General features: G+C 43.6%; 2 protein-coding genes across 9 annotated transcripts; both read left to right on the top strand.

The window, feature by feature from the left end:
- Window positions 1-20: 20 nt before the first annotated feature.
- mrpl10 (mitochondrial ribosomal protein L10) lies at window positions 21-2,328 on the top strand. Its single transcript, XM_035146225.1, has 5 exons — window positions 21-163; window positions 358-527; window positions 917-1,081; window positions 1,541-1,685; window positions 1,765-2,328. The coding sequence occupies exons 1-5, from the start codon at window positions 70-72 to the stop codon at window positions 1,986-1,988; spliced, it is 798 nt and encodes a 265-aa protein (XP_035002116.1). The 5' UTR covers window positions 21-69; the 3' UTR covers window positions 1,989-2,328.
- A 1,023-nt stretch (window positions 2,329-3,351) lies between these two features.
- osbpl7 (oxysterol binding protein-like 7) lies at window positions 3,352-14,629 on the top strand. Of its 8 annotated transcripts, XM_035146220.2 has the most exons (23): window positions 3,353-3,624; window positions 6,573-6,769; window positions 7,324-7,467; window positions 7,552-7,605; window positions 7,689-7,802; window positions 7,878-8,024; window positions 8,122-8,233; window positions 8,751-8,869; window positions 8,953-9,051; window positions 9,195-9,218; window positions 9,643-9,793; window positions 10,154-10,257; window positions 10,354-10,522; window positions 10,640-10,786; window positions 11,033-11,169; window positions 11,256-11,393; window positions 11,656-11,719; window positions 11,824-11,902; window positions 12,677-12,821; window positions 12,911-13,061; window positions 13,152-13,278; window positions 13,362-13,484; window positions 14,052-14,629. In XM_035146220.2, exons 2-23 carry the CDS (start codon window positions 6,641-6,643, stop codon window positions 14,158-14,160), a joined length of 2,586 nt encoding a protein of 861 aa, XP_035002111.2. In that variant the 5' UTR covers window positions 3,353-3,624; window positions 6,573-6,640; the 3' UTR covers window positions 14,161-14,629. The 8 variants fall into 8 exon arrangements, with proteins under 8 accessions (XP_047194342.1, XP_047194343.1, XP_047194340.1 ...); XM_047338386.1 differs by having other exon boundaries at window positions 3,352-3,624; window positions 6,594-6,769; window positions 10,154-10,522; XM_047338387.1 differs by having other exon boundaries at window positions 3,352-3,624; window positions 8,953-9,042; window positions 10,154-10,522.
- The last annotated feature ends 3,720 nt before the right edge of the window (window positions 14,630-18,349 follow it).

Raw genomic sequence — 18,349 nt, 5'->3', positions numbered from 1 at the left:
ATTATGAGCTACAGAGAGGGGAAATCAGGAAATGTCAGCCACGAAGAGTTCCTATTTGCCGAAGTGACCATGAACGCAGCATTTGTTGCGACGTCATTTCCTGAATCACATTTCCGGTTAAAGATGGCGGCGACCTTGTGTTCAAAGTTTCTACAGAAACAAGGTAATACAGGGAGATTTATAACTTTATAACTTTGCTGTTTTACTCGGAGTGGATCAATGTTTTGTCCTGAAGTGTTAAATATCATCTGTGCTGCGGTTACAACTGTTTTCCAGGAGAGTTAGCCGCTGTTAGCATCGGCGGCTAACGGAGGTGTGAGCTGTGCAGGTGTTTATCCGGGTCTCTGTTTCTTCCAGGATGGCTCCCGCTCACCCAGAGCGTCCGACACGGCTCCAAGGCCGTGACTCGACACCGGAAACCGTTTCACATCATCCGGCAGAAGCTCATGGCCGTGACCAAGTACATGCCTCCAGTGAGGGCCATTCCTCCGGGCGCATACCCGTCCGCCACCAAGCGCGTCCAGGAGGTAACAGGCTGCCATGATCACAAGAGAACTGAAGTTGTGTGTCACTTTTCAAAAACAAGCTTATAAACACAGAAACAGAAACATGACACAAAGACATAAGACATCTGGGTCGAAGCCATGTTATAAACTCCCAGTGGAAGTTTATTCCATAGTGGTGGAGCTTCTCAGAGCAGAAGTGGATCTGAGATCTGAGCAGGTTTACACGGGATTAGAAGCTCAGTGATATAAAAGGGACCAATGCAGCTGAGAGTGTTTTAAAAACTAGCAATAACGTTTTGAAATCTACTCTGAATGTGACAGGGAGCAAGTGCAGTTCCTGCGTCATATCCGAGCAGGAAAGTGTTTCTGGACAGTGAGATACAAACTGTTGTGATGTTCTCCTTCGTCAGGATAACGCCCTGACGTTACTCCTGAAGACGGATCTGAAGAAGGTGTTCCAGGACTGTAAGATGGTGGCCGTGGTGCAGAACAGCGCCAGCAGCGCCGAAGACATGATGCTGCTCAAGAACAGACTTTTCAAACATGGCATCATCGTCAAGTTCTTCCCAAACCAGGTAGAGATTAAATCATATATATTAAATCTGTAAGAGTTCTTCACCTTTGTAGCTTGGTCTTGATCTTTTTGTATTGCCTTATTTAGACAGGAGATAGCAAATTAGGGGGCAGAGAGTTGAGGAAAGTCGTTTAATTGAGATCTACATTTAAATTAGTTTTAAACCGTAGTGACGTGTATCATTTCTCACAAATGAACGGATCCACTTGACTTTACAGAGTAAGGATCACAAAACCTCCACCATTAAACTACAGTAACATTTAATCTGATGCTTACGTTGATATTTTGACATTTAGTTGATGATCCTGATTCTCACTTATTCTGTCTGCAGATAAATTCTAGGCACAACTCATCATATCTGCAGCTTCTCCTTTGAACCCCTGTGATTTTAGTTTTGAACCTGATTTCACCGTCCACATCATCAGAGGTTACTCTCATCTGTATTCCTGTTTGTTTCCAGGTGACGCGGTCGTTCCTGATGGACACTGTCCACAGCAACATGGCTCCTCTGTTCATTGGTCCGACGGTGCTGTTTATTAGTAAAGAGCCGAAGGTGAAGGAGATGCTGAAGGCTCTGAAGTCCAGTCCTCAGATGACCCTGCTGGGTACGTTGGTCTTCTGTGTCTGCTTGTGTGGAGGAGCTTTATTTTATTTATAATAATTTCTAATCGTCCGTCTCAACAGGAGCCTGCATAGACAACACGCTGCTGAGTGTCGACGGGATTGTGAGCTACTCCAAACTGCCGTCGGTGGCTGTGGTCCAGGGTCAGCTGGTGAGCGGGCTGACGATGCTGACCTCCCACACTGCCTCCCTGCTGCAGCGCCACCCGGCGCACCTGTCGGCCCTGCTGCAGCAGCACGTCAGGCAGCAGAGCCCGGACAGCAGCGCGGCAGAGGAAGCCGCGTAGATTCAGAGGAATCTATCGAGACTGTTTTCCTTTGCAGACGCTTGGAACCACAAGGGAGCGAAGAGCTGGATGCACACTTCACATTTATTTGACTTCGGCAACAAAACTTCCAGGCAGATTTTCACTGAATCAAACAAAATGTCTGAGTGTGTATCCGCCCATGGCAGCACTGGTAATTCACACTTGTGGATGAAGGATTCTGCAGACTGGACTGGTTTCTGTGCATCTCAACCTCTTCATGAAAGTCTTGGATGGACAATGCTGCAAAAAATATCCCAGTTGCCCAAGCTCTTACTTTATTTAATATATTGTCACACATGAATAAACGATGTCAACTCAATTTATTGCTCCGACTCTAAACTGTTTTGGATTTAAGACTCGTCTCGTTCTCACATCGGCTTCTACAGGTTTGCTGCAAAGAATATTATCATCAGCATTTTTGATTTGCTCATAGAATATAACAAAACAGTGTCAGCTAGCATTAGCATCAAGTGGCATCATGAAAACCACTCCAGCCGAAATACACACCAGTGGTCACGGATCCTGATGGTTAATCTGCAGATTACATGTTAATCTGGGTCAGTTAGTCTATTATGTCCTGCTTTTCTGAGCGGGGCGGACTTTACTCTGGAGTTTTCAACAACTTCACACGTGTCTGCAGAACGAGTGAATTATAAAACTGTTCAAATCTCATTATGGTTCAGAAACCAAAGTAAAAAAATGCTCATAACCTGTATTTACCCATCAAAATAAAAGTCTGAAGATTCTTTGATTTGGATGTTTATCAGATAAAGACGCAGAGAAGGAAGAACCATGGAAACAAATACCTTGAAGAGGGGTTAGTAGAGTTTGTTTTAGAAATGTAAGACGGTCGCTGTGGTCCAGAGAAACGGTAGAAACACTGATGACATGTTTCTCAAGATCAGACTTTTTAAACATGTCATCGCTGTCGAGTTCTTCTCCAACCAGGTCCTGATTAAATGTGTTTCTGTGACTTTCATGTCTGTCTACCTTCCTCTTGTTTCTATCTCATGTGACTATTTCTGAGCTTTAATAGACGCTTTACATTGAAGGATGATGGGAAATTAAGAAGAAAAGACTTAAAGCAATAATTCTGTATTATAGAATCTCTAGTTTAATCATATATAAACCTCCACCTGCACCTGAAACTACCAGATTTGCTGAGTCGTTCCTTCCTCGCTGCCCCTGTGTAAACTCTCCTCTCTGCTTCAAGCTGAGTGAGCAGCAGAGTGAGTGGAGGACTTACCTCCCTGCAGCTACATCCCTGCTAGACACTGTGTAATTCCAGCTAATGCGGATAATGCCCAGGACATATTGCGCACGACGCGCGCACCCGGCGACGCACAGCTCTCCTTGAGGCCCCCCCCCCACCACCACCACCAGCAGAGGCTGGACACGGCCGCCACTCAGATTATGTCCAGAATATAAGTGATTATCTGTGGATCAAACATGTAGAATGACTCCCTGTTGCTGCTGGTTTTGACGCTTCTCGATGGGAAAACCTTCTGCGCGTCGTCATGGTGATTTTCTGCAGATCGACAGACGCCAGATGAGACTTTTGTTGGATTTACCAGACGCGCAGGAGCAGATGATGAGAGTCGGGGGAAGGTTCCAGGTGAGATTTGTCTTCTCGTGATTTTACACATGATTTATACTCAAAAATGTGAAAGTTTGGATTTAATCCTGCTGGAGAATATTAGATAAAAGCCCCAGAATTTAACACACAGTCGATTTTTACACAGATTCCGGTTTATAAACTACAGTAATTCTGTTCTGAATGAACCGTGGCGACGTGTTTTTCAGGTTAAAACCTTCAAAAAGCCGTTTGGGTGAGTGTGTCCTCTGTGCAGGTGCAGTGACTTCTTAATGGGCTTTAGATTAGAGCCGGTGCAGCCCTGAATAGTTCAGAGGTCCTGCAGCACCAGGGACGTCAGACAGGCTCCAGTCAGAAAGGAGCATTATCACTAAAACACACCAGCAATCTGCTAATTACTTTATTCCTACAGCACCTTTCAGAACAGCCCTGACAAATAACTTCACAAATGAAAACAAGAAAACAAAAACACCAAAGACAAGAGGCAAATAAATATAATGTCATTTAAAATCAAAATCATCAGAGACAATAGAATCAAACATTTAACTGACACAACAAAAGGATAAAAAAGAAACACAAGTAATAGCAGCTGCCTCCTACACAGTCCAAACCAGTGCAGCCGGCAGTGTGTGTCTGTACAGTCACACACATTTAAACCTGTTGTGTGACCGTGATACACTTATTTATATTCCCAGACTTCTGGTTTGGGATTCCAAACACACAGAGTCACACATTGAAGAGAGAATCATCACCACGTCTATTTCAAAAGTTTGTTCTGCCCCCAGACTTTCACAGGTCCCCAGAAACAAGTGACAATCCTCACAACCTCAGTATTTTATCCACATCCCACTTCCTGACGTGTTTGCATCTGTTTCCGTGTCATCAGCTCATGTTTTCATGTTTTTATCAGTGTGCATATTATCTCCCCTCACACAATCTGAACAATGAGTCATTTCTGCTTTCTTTGAAACAGCCCTTTAGTTCCTGATTGCATTTTAAAAGTAGCTGCACAACATTTACTGAAAGTGCATCTTTAGTGTGAACTGTACAAATAACACATTCACGAGAAGAAAACTTGGGAAAACGAGTAAAACCACACATGGATCTGGTGTTTCTGCAAAAGCTTGGAATCTAAAATCCTTTTCTTTCCGCCCTGTGTGTGAACAAAACCAAATGTTCTCACAGAATATTATTTGTGCTCGTCCAAAGAGTAAGCGAGCTCAGAAACCTGCAAATCCCTTCATCCTGTTTCCACCACATGCTCCCATCACCGAGGTCATTCACTCTCATCCTTTGCTCTGAGCTTTACATAACAAGTCAGGCGGCTCCTGCCCACATTTAGACTCGTCTCAGTTTGGACGGAACGTACCGATCAGCGTGCGTCCTGCTCCTTGTTCTAACGTTTAGATCGTCTCAGTGGCCGCTGTGATTTAATACAGTTCACAGAAGGAAACACGCTGAATGGAGGGATTAGTTCTCTGTGAATAAAGTAACACACACCTAAAACAATATATACAATCTAGTCACTGTCTCACAAGCACATTTTCGGCTTCGTGCCATCATCAATTTTTTATTTGTAAGAAAAAACAGGATTTCTTTTAGAGGTGTAATGATTCACTTGGTAGATCGATATGCTGAAACTAATTAATTTGCCTAAAATGAGAAAAATAATCATTAAAACTTCATCAAAGATTAATTTGATAATAAAATTGTTACCATGGATTCTTTGAACATGCACAATAATAATTATATAGTGAAAATCTTCTTTGACAGCTTCATATGCTAGAAAATTTAAGATCATACGCTTATATAATGTTTTTAATTATAAAGAGCATTTTTCAATATGAGCTGAAAGTGATTGATCCATTAGTTTGATTGATAATAACTGTGGCCTCAGATTTTTACTTTTTAGATTTAAATGCAAAAATCTCTTTTGACATCGAAGCACGTCAATGTATATATTCTATATTTTAATATTTCTCTGAAGCATGTTGTAAAGGTATTTATGCAAAGTGCTGTACGAGTAAATAAAGCATTCACTGCTTCTTCTTATTATAATGTCGAGTTTTATCTAAACGATTCATGTCAAAGTACGTCGACGCCACTAAACCAACAGACACATTTACATTTGTGGAACTGTCGTCAGCATCTTCTGTTTCCTTGTCAAGCCTCAGGATCTTCCTGCTCCGCGTCCGAGTGACAAGCTGCTAAAAACGTCCCCGGAAAAACCAATTAGGCAGCGATTGCTAATCCGGTGCTTGGCCACGGTGTCACAGAGTCGTTACACCGTCATGTGCAAAACACACGAGTCCTCGGTGGTGAAGTCCAGCTTTGTTTCCTATGACTTGAACTTGTTTACATTTCTCTGTTTGACCGTTTCCATTATTTTATTATCATATTAGTTTTGAAAGGTGCGATAGAACAGTAATTTCTTATATTCTGAATATTTGTTCATCTAATGATAGAACTGGTCAAACAAAGAGCTGTGTGTTAATCTAATTAATCAAATAGCATGAAAATTATTGTTATTTCCATTTCAATAAATCTGTTTCTCCAGGAGAGAAGTGTATGGAAGCCAATTTCTGCCAATATGATTAAAAAAGTCATTAAAGTAATTTCTTCTTTTCTGAAAAATACGACAGTGACATTAATTTAGAGATAATTAAGTCATTATATTATTTATAATTATTATTTTTTTCATTGTATTGGCAGAAATGGTCTCATACAGAAACAAAATAACACCAGTATATTGCAGTAAATAATATAACCAGCTTCACATTGACAGAATATGTTGCAGGGTTGTTGTGTTAGATTCTTTTAAGAGGTTCATGTTTGTCTTATCTTGAAAATATCAGATTATTTAGAGACACTCTTTTATGATAATAAATCGATGAAATAATTATCAGGATAGTTCCAGTTTTATTCTCCTCCGGTTTAAACCAGTTGACCGACTCCTGCTGACGTCACAGGGGTCTCTCGGTGGTTCGCAGCAGATCAATCTCAACAACCAGTCGGGGTCAGAGGTCTGAGACCTGAGATGGATTCTTACGGCTCCTCGCTGAACCGCAGCCAGTCGCTGGCGAGCGGCCTGGAGAAGACGTCGCCCACGTGGAAACCGTCCCACTCGCGGAGCAGCAGCACTGTGTCGTCCCGTCACTCCAGACAGGTGAGACAGGTCGGCCATGTTGCTGTTGGGCTTTTATTCTGTTTTCCCAAAACATCAAAACACACAAAAAACAAGTTGTGTGTTCTCCTGATGAATCTGTGGTTGTTTTCACTTCAAACCTCTGAGATTAGTGAACCAGATGTTTTGGGTTTTGTACGTGAAAGTCGGTAAATTAATTTAAATCAGACCCAGAGAACTACGAACTGCAACTGGCAATTATTCACCTGATTCATTAATCTGTCAATTGTTTTCTTGATCCATCATTTAGTCTTTGAAATATCAGGAAAATGTCATATTTGTGAAGCTGGAACCAAAGGATTCTGGGATTATTTTATACAAAACATAATAAAGAGACACGGGTGAAAACAGAACCTCCTCTTTGCACTTTTCGATATTCTCTTATTCTAACGTTTAATAGACTAAACAATGAATCAGTTAAATGAGAAGATAGTTTTGAGTTTCAATCCTTCTCATCAGAGAATCACGTCTTCCTCCCACACATCTGTCCTGTCCTGAAGAAGTCAAATAACCTCGTGTGTTTCTCCCGTCCTCAGATAATCAAAGACTGGGAGGTGATTGACGACCTTCATGGAGAAACTCACACAGGAAGCGAGAACCCTCAGGAAGTGTCGACCCCGGGGATCTGTGAAGGGTATCTGCTCAAGAGGAGGAAGTGGCCACTGAAAGGTTGGCACAAGGTGAGACATCCTCCGTCGTCCTGCATGAAGACGTTGACCTTTCCGATAAAGACATTTGATTTTGAACGATGATTTCTTCCCCAGCGATACTTTGTCTTGGAAGCCGGGATCCTGCGCTACTCCAAAAATCAACAAGATGTAAGTGAACATGAAGTTTTTACGACATGATATTTTACAGAATAGATTTGAAAACGTTTAAACGAACCTGTTCTCCTCATCAGGTCTCCAGGGGGCGGGTCCAGGGCTCTCTGGACGTGAGCCTGGCTGTAATGTCCATAAATAAGAAATCGAACCGTATTGACCTGGATGCAGGAGACATCCTCTATCACATGAAGGTAAGCGCACTTGTCAAATACGACATGTGGCTCCAGATTGAAAAGCTGATTCATGACTTCTCTTTCCTCCCCAAGGCAAAGAGCCATGAACTCTTCTACATCTGGGTGACCAAGCTCCAGGCCCATCGCCTGTTCAAGAAGAAGGAGGCGGCTCATGGTCACAGCGGCTTCATCCACACGCTGTGCCTCAGCGCCGGAGGAGCTCAGAGAAACGGAGACGTGGTGAATAGAGTCTCTCCTGTGCACGGCAGAGTTTTACCGGTGTCTCTGGAGTCAGAGTGAGATGAACTCCTGTGTCCTCTGTCCTCTGGGTTCACAGGTGGTTCATTCAGCTGCAGCGTCCGGAGCTCTGCCGTCACCAAACACCGCCGTCAACAGCAAGGTCTCTGCCTGGCTGCAGCAGAGTCGAGACCCGGACACCTGCGTTCAAGGTACATGTCCAACAGGAGGTGGTGGTTTCATCTGTTTGTTATAAAGCAGGATTACCACCGGATGGATTACCACAAAACTTGGTGTAAGGATGAAGTATGGGTCAAGAAAGTAGCTATTAAACTTTGGTGTGGATCTGGATCACATGGGGGCGGATCCAGGATTATTTCTATTTCACTTTCTTTACCATTACAAGATATGATATTTTTGTGGATCTTGATGAAAAAAATCATCGTTTTACTCATATTTCAGGCAAAAATTCAAAGTATTCACTGATTAAAACTTCATAGATGTGATGATTAGCAGTTTTTCTTTATCACATCTGATTGAACTTGAATATTTGTGGGTTAGTTTTAAAGCCAGAAGGACTCTCAGAGAACGCAGACCTCCACCAAGGCCAATGTCAAACAACCTGTAATTAATTTCTTCACAAAATGTGATGCAGACCTCAGGGGCCTCATGTGACCCGCTGCTCACTGCGACCTAATGAAAGATTACACCTCTCACGTCTTCCTGCAGAGCTCAACCGATGCCACTTGGACCTGTCGGAGCTAAACCGCCTAATCCTGAGGCTGCAGGCGCTGGAGGCCGGCCAGGCTTTCAGCAACGGAGAACTGCAGCGAATCATCAGCACACAGGTAGACGGCTGGAGGAGCTCGGTACTGCTCACGTAACCCGTTCACATGAAGACACACTGATGTCCTTTCATACTTTCTCACAGAATCTTTCTCTGGAGAAGCCGAAGAAGCCAAAGTCGGGGAAGATATGGGGCCACTCGCGCACGCTGTCCAGAGTGGAGGTCCTGGGAATGGTAAGACGGGTCTGTAACCTACTTTGTTCTACTTTGGTTTGTACATAATGTTTTACATTGATTTTGAAATACTAAATGGTTTTTGACTGAAATCTTGCATCTGAGTCTAAAAATTGAAATCTAACATTTTGGGGTCTCTCTCTGATCCAAAGCCTATTCGAGGGATTTCCAAATCAGTGAGTGATTCATAACAAATATTCACTGTTCGTCATTTACTTTGTGTAACAGCTGGACTGCAGCTGTGTCTCAGTTCGGGGGCTGTTACCTTTGAAGGCTCCTTCAAATGCGTCCTTACATTCCCGAGAAACGAAGGATCCACTAGATTGATCCTTCTCGGCCTAAACTATCCCAGGATTCATACTCAATTGAGTATAATGCCGGGACAAGTTAGGGTGACCATGAAAAATCCTCTGTAGACCAGACCCGACTCATTTGAGATTGGCCTTGGTGATCTACCCAGCCCACGTAGACCACCTCCTTCTGGGGCCACGTAGACCACGTCCTCTGAAGGATGCAGCCGCCGAACTGAGACACAATATGCGACCGTATGACCTGTTTTTGATGAACTAATGAGTCCGTCCTGATCCGCTCACGTCCCAGCTGTCCTCCAGTCACCTGAACAGCTCACCTCAACTCGGGGCATCGGCCCCCTCCATCCCAGAATACGTCTACTCTCAGCTGTCCCCTCCCACCGTCGCGTCGCCCGAGGGCAAGAAAATCCAGCAGGACATCTGTGCCACGTCGCTACGAGGTCAGAGGAACAGATACAGGCAGCTGGTCCCGGAAGTAAAACTCCAGTCACTCTCTGTCTAGAGATTTTGATTATCTGCCATAAAGTTTTAACCATCCAAGGTAGACTCACCACGAGCTACGAGATTTTACCGGCTCCTGTAGAATCCACGAGTCTTTATGAAATCAACTGTTTTATTTATGATGTCAGGAAGAACTACACTACCCACAATCCTCTACTTGAGAGAAGCAGGTGGAGATAGATGAGCAAAGGATGAAATGCACAGAGATGGAGAAAAGAGAAATATGATTATATATTTCCATAGTTAAAGGCGTGTGCAGCTGTTAATTAAATTTCCTCTGTCTCTTCATTCACCTTCAGTGCTCACATCCCTGAAGTCAGTTCATGAGACTCTGTCCCAGGAGAGACAGAAAGTACAAGAAGTCTGGGAATCGAACATCCGCCAGTCGAACGCGTTAGTCGAGGTGAGATCTTTGCCCGTCATCTGGATTCTCTGGCACCTTTTCCCCATGTGTTTTTTCTTTTGTTCATCCCTCCTTCTCCTCCTTCCTCCTCATCAGCCTGCAGCGGTGAGGCGTTCCTCCCACGGACCTCCTTCGGTGGCAGATTCGGCGGCGGAGTACTTTGACGCCAGCGATGACATCATCTGCGGTGGTTCCTCTGAGGGGTCGGAGGAATCAGGACTCAGTGACGGGAGCACGACCAACTCGGAGCCCGAGGAGGGACACGGTGGGTCCACGTGCACAAGCACCAACACGTTTAGCCTCTTCTTCTTGTTCTTCTTATCGTGAATACAAACACAACACCTCATTATTGTCAGTTGTAAATGATTCATATTCTTTACAGCGTCGGCCACCAGAAAGTACCGCGCCAGCATTTCCAAGACTCCAAACAGCGTCGCTCCCAAGAGCACCGGAGGTCGAACCACGCTTCCTGCTCACTGTCCCGACAACAGCCACGTGGGCCTCATGGCCATTCTCTACAACAACATAGGCAAGGACCCGGCACTGGGACCTATATTGATGATAATAATAATAACAATAAACTTTATTTCTATAGCAGCCTTTCAAAACCAGAGTTACAGGGTCGAAAGTCCAAAGATAGAAAATCCTACAAACGCCAGATCATTCTCAGTAATGCAAGAAAACAAAATAGATAGTTTTATACAAACTGTAAAGAATAAAAACTATAAACATGCCATTCTACACTTTCTGTGGCTCATCTGCTGGTCCCCCCCAGGTAAAGACCTGGCCCGGGTGTCCATGCCTGCTGCTCTCAATGAGCCCGTGAACCTGCTGCAGCGGCTGTGTGAGGAGCTGGAGTACAGCGAGCTGCTGGACACCGCCAACAACACGCCGGACCCCTACCAGAGGATGGTGAGTCCAGTCCACACCTGCACTGTGTTAGTGGGACGGATGGGAAATGGATGAGTGGATAGATGTTTGTCTTTTATCTCCTGCAGGTTTACATTGCGGCCTTTGCTATCTCCGGTTACTCCACTGCGACGTTCAGGAACCACTACAAACCCTTCAACCCGGTGCTGGGAGAGACCTTCGAGTGCGTCAGAGAGGACCGCGGCTTCCGCCTCGTCTGCGAGCAGGTATCCAACAAGAGCCTCAGAGAGTCACTTCCTGTTTGTCTCACGTCCAAACCCAGAAACATGACCTTTTAAAATCTGTGGAAACACGACGGGGAGTTAACTGCAATTATCACATCCCGCTCAGAGCTACACTAAGGGATTTATTGCTGTAATGTTGTGGTTTCTAATCACGTTATAGAAATTAACACCTTCTTAGAAATTCCTAAGTAAGGTATAATAACTTTTTGTCTTGTCTATGAGCTCGTTTTCCTTTTTGTTCCAGGTCTGTCACCACCCCCCCATCTCCGCCTGCCACGCAGACTCAGACAACTTCTCTTTTTGGCAAGGTGAGACTTTAAATACTCTGAGCTGGTCGTCTTCATCACCTGTCGTCTGTCGTCTGCCTCTGAACATGCATGTATTACATATATTTGTTCACATGCCTCAACAGACCAGCGATGGAAGAATAAATTCTGGGGGAAGTCTCTGGAGATTCTGCCGACCGGCATGGTGAACGTGACTCTTCCAAGGTAAACGGTGGATCTTTATCTCCGCCGCTCTGTGTTTGCAGATTTATTGCCGTGTCCGCGTTAGATGAGGCGTGACGGAGGCCATTACGTGCAACTGAGGATCGTACGTCACGTGAAATGATGACGGATCCCTCCGTTAGAAATCAGTTGGGAGCAATGAGGCGTGACGCGCTTTCTCTGAATGTCACCGTCATCACCGTCGTTCAGCCTCACGAGCCACAGACGAGACAAGCGCTCAACCATCTGTCCGCACGGCGCTCGGGCATCTGCATTTCACCACGTGCACGTAATGATGTGATGTGGAGACGAATGTACAGGGACATAAGGTGTAATGAATTCAAATGTATTATTGTTATTAGTATTATTATTTGTTTGACAGTTGACAGTGTAGGATGAGTCGCCACAGGGTTTATATCATTGGTCCATTGCTGTTTGTGTTACACATAAATAACACAAGTAGTTGTCTCCACCTCCAGAAGTGTCTCTGAGTTGTGTAGCTGTGTCTAAATCTGTGTGTGTGTAATCAGATTATCAATTAAATAACATTAAATAACTAAAAACTAACTAGTGTGCATGAAGGTAACTTAAATTAAGATCTTCCTAAACTTATTTACGACCCAGTATCTCATATTTCTAACACATTTTTTTACTTTTTAAGGCCTAAAATTCTGATTATTGACTCATAGACTTTTTAAGACTCTGCAGAAACCTTGGTTTTGTCATTTCACTGTCTCAACACTTATGAAATTTGCCAAACGTTGGTGTTCTGCCCAGATACGGTGACCACTACGAGTGGAACAAGGTCGTGACCTGCATCCACAACGTGCTGAGTCAGCAGCGTTATCTGGAGCACTACGGCGAGGTCACCATCCAAAACCTCAAGAGCAACGTCTGCACTTGCAAGATAACGTTCGTCAAGGTGAGGGAAGCGTCCACAAGCTGCTTCAACACCTGAACGAGGCGCCGGAGAGGGGAAGTTTGAACTAATGGAGTTCTCTCCTGTCGTAGTCTCGTTATTGGGGTTCAGACATGAATAAGAACGAGGTGCAGGGCACGGTGCTGGACCAGAGCGGGAGCGTCATCCACCGGTTCGGAGGGCTGTGGCATGAGGGCATCGTCTGCGACACTCTGCCGACGCCAAACTGTGTCTGGAAGCCAAGTGAGTCCGTGAAAATACAGAACATCAAATAATATCCAAGTCTGTTTTGAAGCTGAGTGAAGTGAAACCGTCGCCCCCCCCTCCTCACAGATCCCCAGCCGAAGGATCACCAGCTCTACTACGGCTTCTCCAGCTTCGCCATGGAGCTGAACGAGCTCCACCCGGACCTGAAGCCTCTGCTGCCTCCCACAGACAGCCGCCTGCGCCCGGACCAGAGGTGAGCTCAGCCGGACGTGTCTGGAAGAAGGGACATGCAGCACGTTTTCATTCATTGAACGGTGTCCTGGTGTTTTTTCGTAGGCTGCTGGAGGAGGGACAGGTGGACGAGGCGGACAGAAAGAAAGACGGCATCGAGGAGTTCCAGAGGGCCTGGAGGAAAGAGCTCGGAAAGAAGGGGGAAGAGCACGTTCCACGATTTTTCAAGTAAGTTCAAATCCTATACGTACTATGATGTAGTTGTATATTTATCAACTGGTCACTTGTTATATCTGCTTATATCTACTCTATAGTTCCTTATAAAGTATTTATTAAAGTTTGTATATTGTTAATATATGAATATGAGGAATTCAACAGTTTCTTTCCCTTGGACATCAGAACTCTAAACTACCAATTCATAAAAATATGATATGTCGACATATATTCAATTTAAGTTCACCATTAATATAGAATATACAGTATTTATTAGTCTCTTATTTATAGTTTGTTTCTTCTGTCACATTCTAGACTTGTTATTTGCGCTGTTTTCAAAAGGAGAACTTCTAAATTTGTTCTACTGCTTTCTCGTGCAATTACAATAAAGGAATTCGATTCTATTCTGAATCTTATATTCTCACAGACACAATTTAATCTTATTAGATTTATGAAACATCTGAAAACAAACATGCTCTAGCTTTGCTCAAAATTGTATATGTGTTATATATTGTATATTAATTATACATATGTTGGGAATATCATAGAAAACCTGTTCTCTTGTCTCTTTTCCTCCTGGAGGAAAGCCAAAGACTCCTGTGGACGGGACGTGTGGTTGACCAACAGAACTTACTGGAAGCTCCGGGAGAATCCAGGTTTTGCTAAAACTCAAAACATAACTCTGTGGTGATGGACAATAAGAGACACGAGCGAAGAGACACATATCTGCGCTGGATGCTGCAGCAGCATATATGATCCGCTCTGAGAGACGTGCAGAGCGGAGACGGTGCTGCCGAGCTCCTGGTTTCTGAACCGGACCATGACCGGCTCATGGGAACCTTCTAGTCCAGTTACCCAGAGTTCAATCCAGTACAGATGTGTAGGAGGAACTTTCTTATTTATATTCATTTTGTAATGCATTTTATTTATTTAGATTAACCTCAGTCAGCATATATATATATGTTTATATATTATATATATATATATGTGTGTGTTTATACTTTTTTTGCTGAAGAAAAAAAAAAGAGACTTGAAATGAAAATTACTTGAAAAGAAAACTATTTTAAGAGAATTGCATTTGTATCTGTCAGGTTAGTAAGAGGCCTGTTCTGTTAGTGTATCGTACGTCAACATTTCATTAAATACGTTGCTCAACTCAACTTTTCAGTTTGTAACGAGCTCAGATGTTTCACTGTGTGAAGTCGCTGCTGCAGTTCGATTCCCCCTCGATCACCGACCGGGGGAAAGTGGCCGTCCGGTTTGATGTGATTGAATTTTATGCAGATTTATTAAGAGTTAAGCAGCAATAAAACACGAGAAAGAAGAACAACAATAAGCTTGACGTGGCTGAAATGAGACAGAGGGTAAGTAACCACATTAAAACGGGAGGTTTGTATAAGATCAGGAAAACAAAACTTAACTCAGGAAAACATTTTAAAGGTCCAGGAAACAGAATATGTATAATTCATATTTGTCTTTTTATTAGTGTATAATCTAATAATCTGAAACTAAGAATTGTTGTGTATAAACCCTTTAAATCTACATGAGGAGCAGGTCTTCTTCCAAGGAGTCCGCCATGTTTCTACAGAAGCCCAGAGGGGACAAACCAAACATGACCCCAGAGATGGTGGCCGAGGTTTCAGAAGTTAGAAGTCATAGCGTATATGACGTAAATAAAAAGTGACCAAAATAAAACTTAACTTGAATAAAATTGTGGATTCCTCTGGGTCAAGAAAATATATATAACGTAGGTCCAGTTGTTTATACACATATTAAAGAGGAGTTGTTTTTTGATGTATAGCGTTAGGCAGCAGTTTATAAAAAGAACCGATCACGTCAGAGGAGATTTGTCATGTTCGCTTTAATTTCATGAGTAAAAAAACAACAGTACATTTCACAATGAAGCCACCTTTTAATAAATAAACAGTCCCACCCCCCCACTCAGAAATCTTCACTTCATATTTTGCGATTTATAATCTCTCAATGAAAAGTCAAAGGAGGATTATTCCCCCCCCCTCCCCTCCCCTCACCGACACCAACAGTGCACATGGATCACACACACAAAAATAACATGCTTGTTGTCTGACCTCCTCCTTTATGTTTATATTATACAGCAAAGTCTCTGCCACACACACACACACACACACACACACACACACACACACACACACACACACAGTCTCCGCCTCTTATCGATGGAAAACTGTTTTGGGTCGAGACTCTGACGTTTCGAGGGGAAAAGGAGATAAAAGATTTAACATCTGAGATTTGTGGTTCATTGGCTGAAGTTTGCTGCAGGAGCTTGAATTGTGTCCAGCAGGGGGCGTTCCTGAGACACGTTCCTGTTTGAGTTTATGCTCGTGTGTGTGTGCGTGTGCGCGTGCGCGTGCACGTGTGCAGGGTCACAGGGAAAAGTACAAAACAAACCACAGCTCAGAATAAACAACGGAAATCCTCCACAGCCCAGGGATCATTGTCTCTTAAATCTCCAAACTGATTCTCTCTCTCTGTTAATTGCACTTGAAATAAGAATCACACGTGTTACACCTTCGTTCAGCTGCTTTCAGAGTCGTCTTCTCTTTCTATGGCATCAACGTTTTAATGGTTTTGGGAATATTCTTCAATAAACATTGTTTTCAGCATTAAGATGAATTTTTAATCATCATTTAAAGATCCAGTGTGAAGGATTCAGGTGAAAGGATCAAGTGGCAGAGATTGAATATAAGTGTGTTTCATCTAAATTGTACAAGTTGTTGTTTTTCTTTACCCTAAAATGGGATCTTTATATTTAAATACTTTATATTTAAATACTTTATAATTAAATACTCTATATTTACATGGGGAGCAGGTCCTCTCTACGGAGGCCGCCATGGACAAACTAAACCTCATGAGTTTCTATGACAACTGAAGGTTTCCACAGGTTCTCTGTCGTGTTTGGAAGAGGAGGGTGAGGTGAGAGGTGTTCAGCTGCAACACGACACTTCACCACTAGATGTCACTAGATTCCACACACTGCACCTTTAACCTTTTTATTTAAATGCTCAGTTGAAAGGATGAACTGTCGGATTTGACAGATAAATGCACCAAGTTGTTGACTTTGAGGAAACCTTGGCGGAGCTTTGTGTTCTATAGTCTCATTCTAGCTTTGTGTGTGGTTCTTATACCTTAAAAAAGGTTGGCGTTTTCCTCACTTATTTAGTAATTGAATCTCTCTCCGTGATAAAAACTTGAGTAACCGTGCTGTTTCCTCTCCGAGTGCCTGTCGCCCCCGGTGTTGTCCGGGGCCATTAGCACACGTGGTGAGGACTGAGGAGCAGATCTCTGATCAGCGCCGACTGAAGCCTCACTCTCCATTTCTGTCACGAGGCCCCGAGCCGGGCCTCACGTCAACCGGTGTCACCGCGTGGCGGGCCGGTGGACTGCAGGGGGAAATTCACAGTGTCTGTCTGGTCACTCTGTGCTTCCTGCTCGTGTGTGTGTGTGTGTGTGTGTGGGGGGTTGACGGTGACAGGTCTGTTTACCTGCAGGTTCATGTGGCTGCTCTGAATGACCCACTTTTCAGACGTCCACAGCTCTGGTGCTCTACTCCCAGTGTTCGGTTACGGAGAAAACAAGCAACATTAGGAAAATCTCAATAGTTCTACTATGAGTCTAAAGCTGCTTTATAAGCTGCGCCATGGAGGTCATGTTCTGCCCCTGTTTGTTTGTTTGTTTGTTTGTTTGTTTGTTTGTTTTGTTTGTGAGCAGGAATCCTCAACAAGTATTTAACGTATTTCCACAACATTTGGTGTAAGGATGAGACGTCGGTTTAGGAAGAACACTTTCACTTTTGGTGTGTGGATCTGGACAAAGTGGCAGATCGAGGAATTTTTAAACCAGTTTCCCAGGAAATAATTCCTGGATCTTGAATCAAATCAGACATTTAGAGGATTGATATCTAACCGATATAGCAAACTTGTTCCGGCCCAGATTTGGCCCACATCTGGCCCACATCTGGCCCACATCCCACTTGGAATAACGGCAATTGGCCGGCCCACTTCTGTTTGTTAGATCTGGGCCACAAGTAAACCACAGCAATACCACATGTCAACGAAAGGTGCCCAAAGTGACCCACATTTGTTTTGGGTTATCTGGGTCACATTTGCTGTTTTAGAAGTGGAGCCACCATGGGCTCACATCCAGTTTGTTGGTGGCCCACATCTGTAAGCTATCTGGGTGAGTGTGTACAGTGTGGTGCAGCTTGGTGGAGGTGGTTGTGTGTTTGTGTGTTTAAAGCTGTGACTCTTCCTTCTGTCACTCTCGATGCTCTTATTGATCCCGAGCTTTATTTGTGTTTGGTGACAGGAGCGTTTTCAAATCGACTGGTGGCAGCACGGGGCTGCGGCTCTGCCATGGCGAGCTCGTGGTGTGCGGCTGAATGTAGGTGAGAAAGTAAACTGGATTTGAACTCACTCCTCTTTCGTTCTTCACATAACTATTTGTATAAATGTCTTTGTGTAACGTTGTATGAACCAATTCAACCATAACAGCAGTTTTCCTCCCTGTGGAGTTTTCATATAAACAAACAAAAGTTATTTGTTTTCTGTGTTACTCATTAAAACTCACGTTCGTCTGTTTATCGTTTAACAAATGAGCTTTTTTCCTGATAAAAGTTTGAAAAGAGAGAAAGAGGGCGCTCACCTCAGGGGTCAAAGGTCAGTTTACAGATAATAACTAAATTATTATTATGTTATAATCCTTTTTATTTCCCATGGCCAAAGGTGATCAACCTTCCAGAACCCCAAAGAAAATCAGTTTACTGACATGTACGACAAAGAAAAGCACAAAATGCACTGAGACCCTTTTTTTGATTGTCAAAGATATTTGAAGATTTTTGTCAA

Source organism: Hippoglossus stenolepis, chromosome 21, assembly GCF_022539355.2.
Source record: "Hippoglossus stenolepis isolate QCI-W04-F060 chromosome 21, HSTE1.2, whole genome shotgun sequence".
In the NCBI taxonomy this organism is placed as follows: domain Eukaryota; kingdom Metazoa; phylum Chordata; class Actinopteri; order Pleuronectiformes; family Pleuronectidae; genus Hippoglossus; species Hippoglossus stenolepis.
The sequence above is the reverse complement of the archived record's forward strand: the minus strand, read 5'-3'. Positions and strand labels throughout refer to the sequence as shown.

Bases quoted from the DNA above. Each gene is read 5' to 3' on its own strand.
- mrpl10 (XM_035146225.1), top strand. From the start codon at position 70: ATGAACGCAGCATTTGTTGCGACGTCATTTCCTGAATCACATTTCCGG. The intron at 1,082-1,540 runs GTAGAGATTAAA...GTTTGTTTCCAG, and splicing joins TCAAGTTCTTCCCAAACCAG to GTGACGCGGTCGTTCCTGAT. The intron at 1,686-1,764 runs GTACGTTGGTCT...CCGTCTCAACAG, and splicing joins TCCTCAGATGACCCTGCTGG to GAGCCTGCATAGACAACACG.
- osbpl7 (XM_047338386.1), top strand. From the start codon at position 6,641: ATGGATTCTTACGGCTCCTCGCTGAACCGCAGCCAGTCGCTGGCGAGC. The intron at 8,234-8,750 runs GTACATGTCCAA...GTCTTCCTGCAG, and splicing joins CCCGGACACCTGCGTTCAAG to AGCTCAACCGATGCCACTTG. The intron at 10,523-10,639 runs GTGGGTCCACGT...TATTCTTTACAG, and splicing joins GGAGCCCGAGGAGGGACACG to CGTCGGCCACCAGAAAGTAC.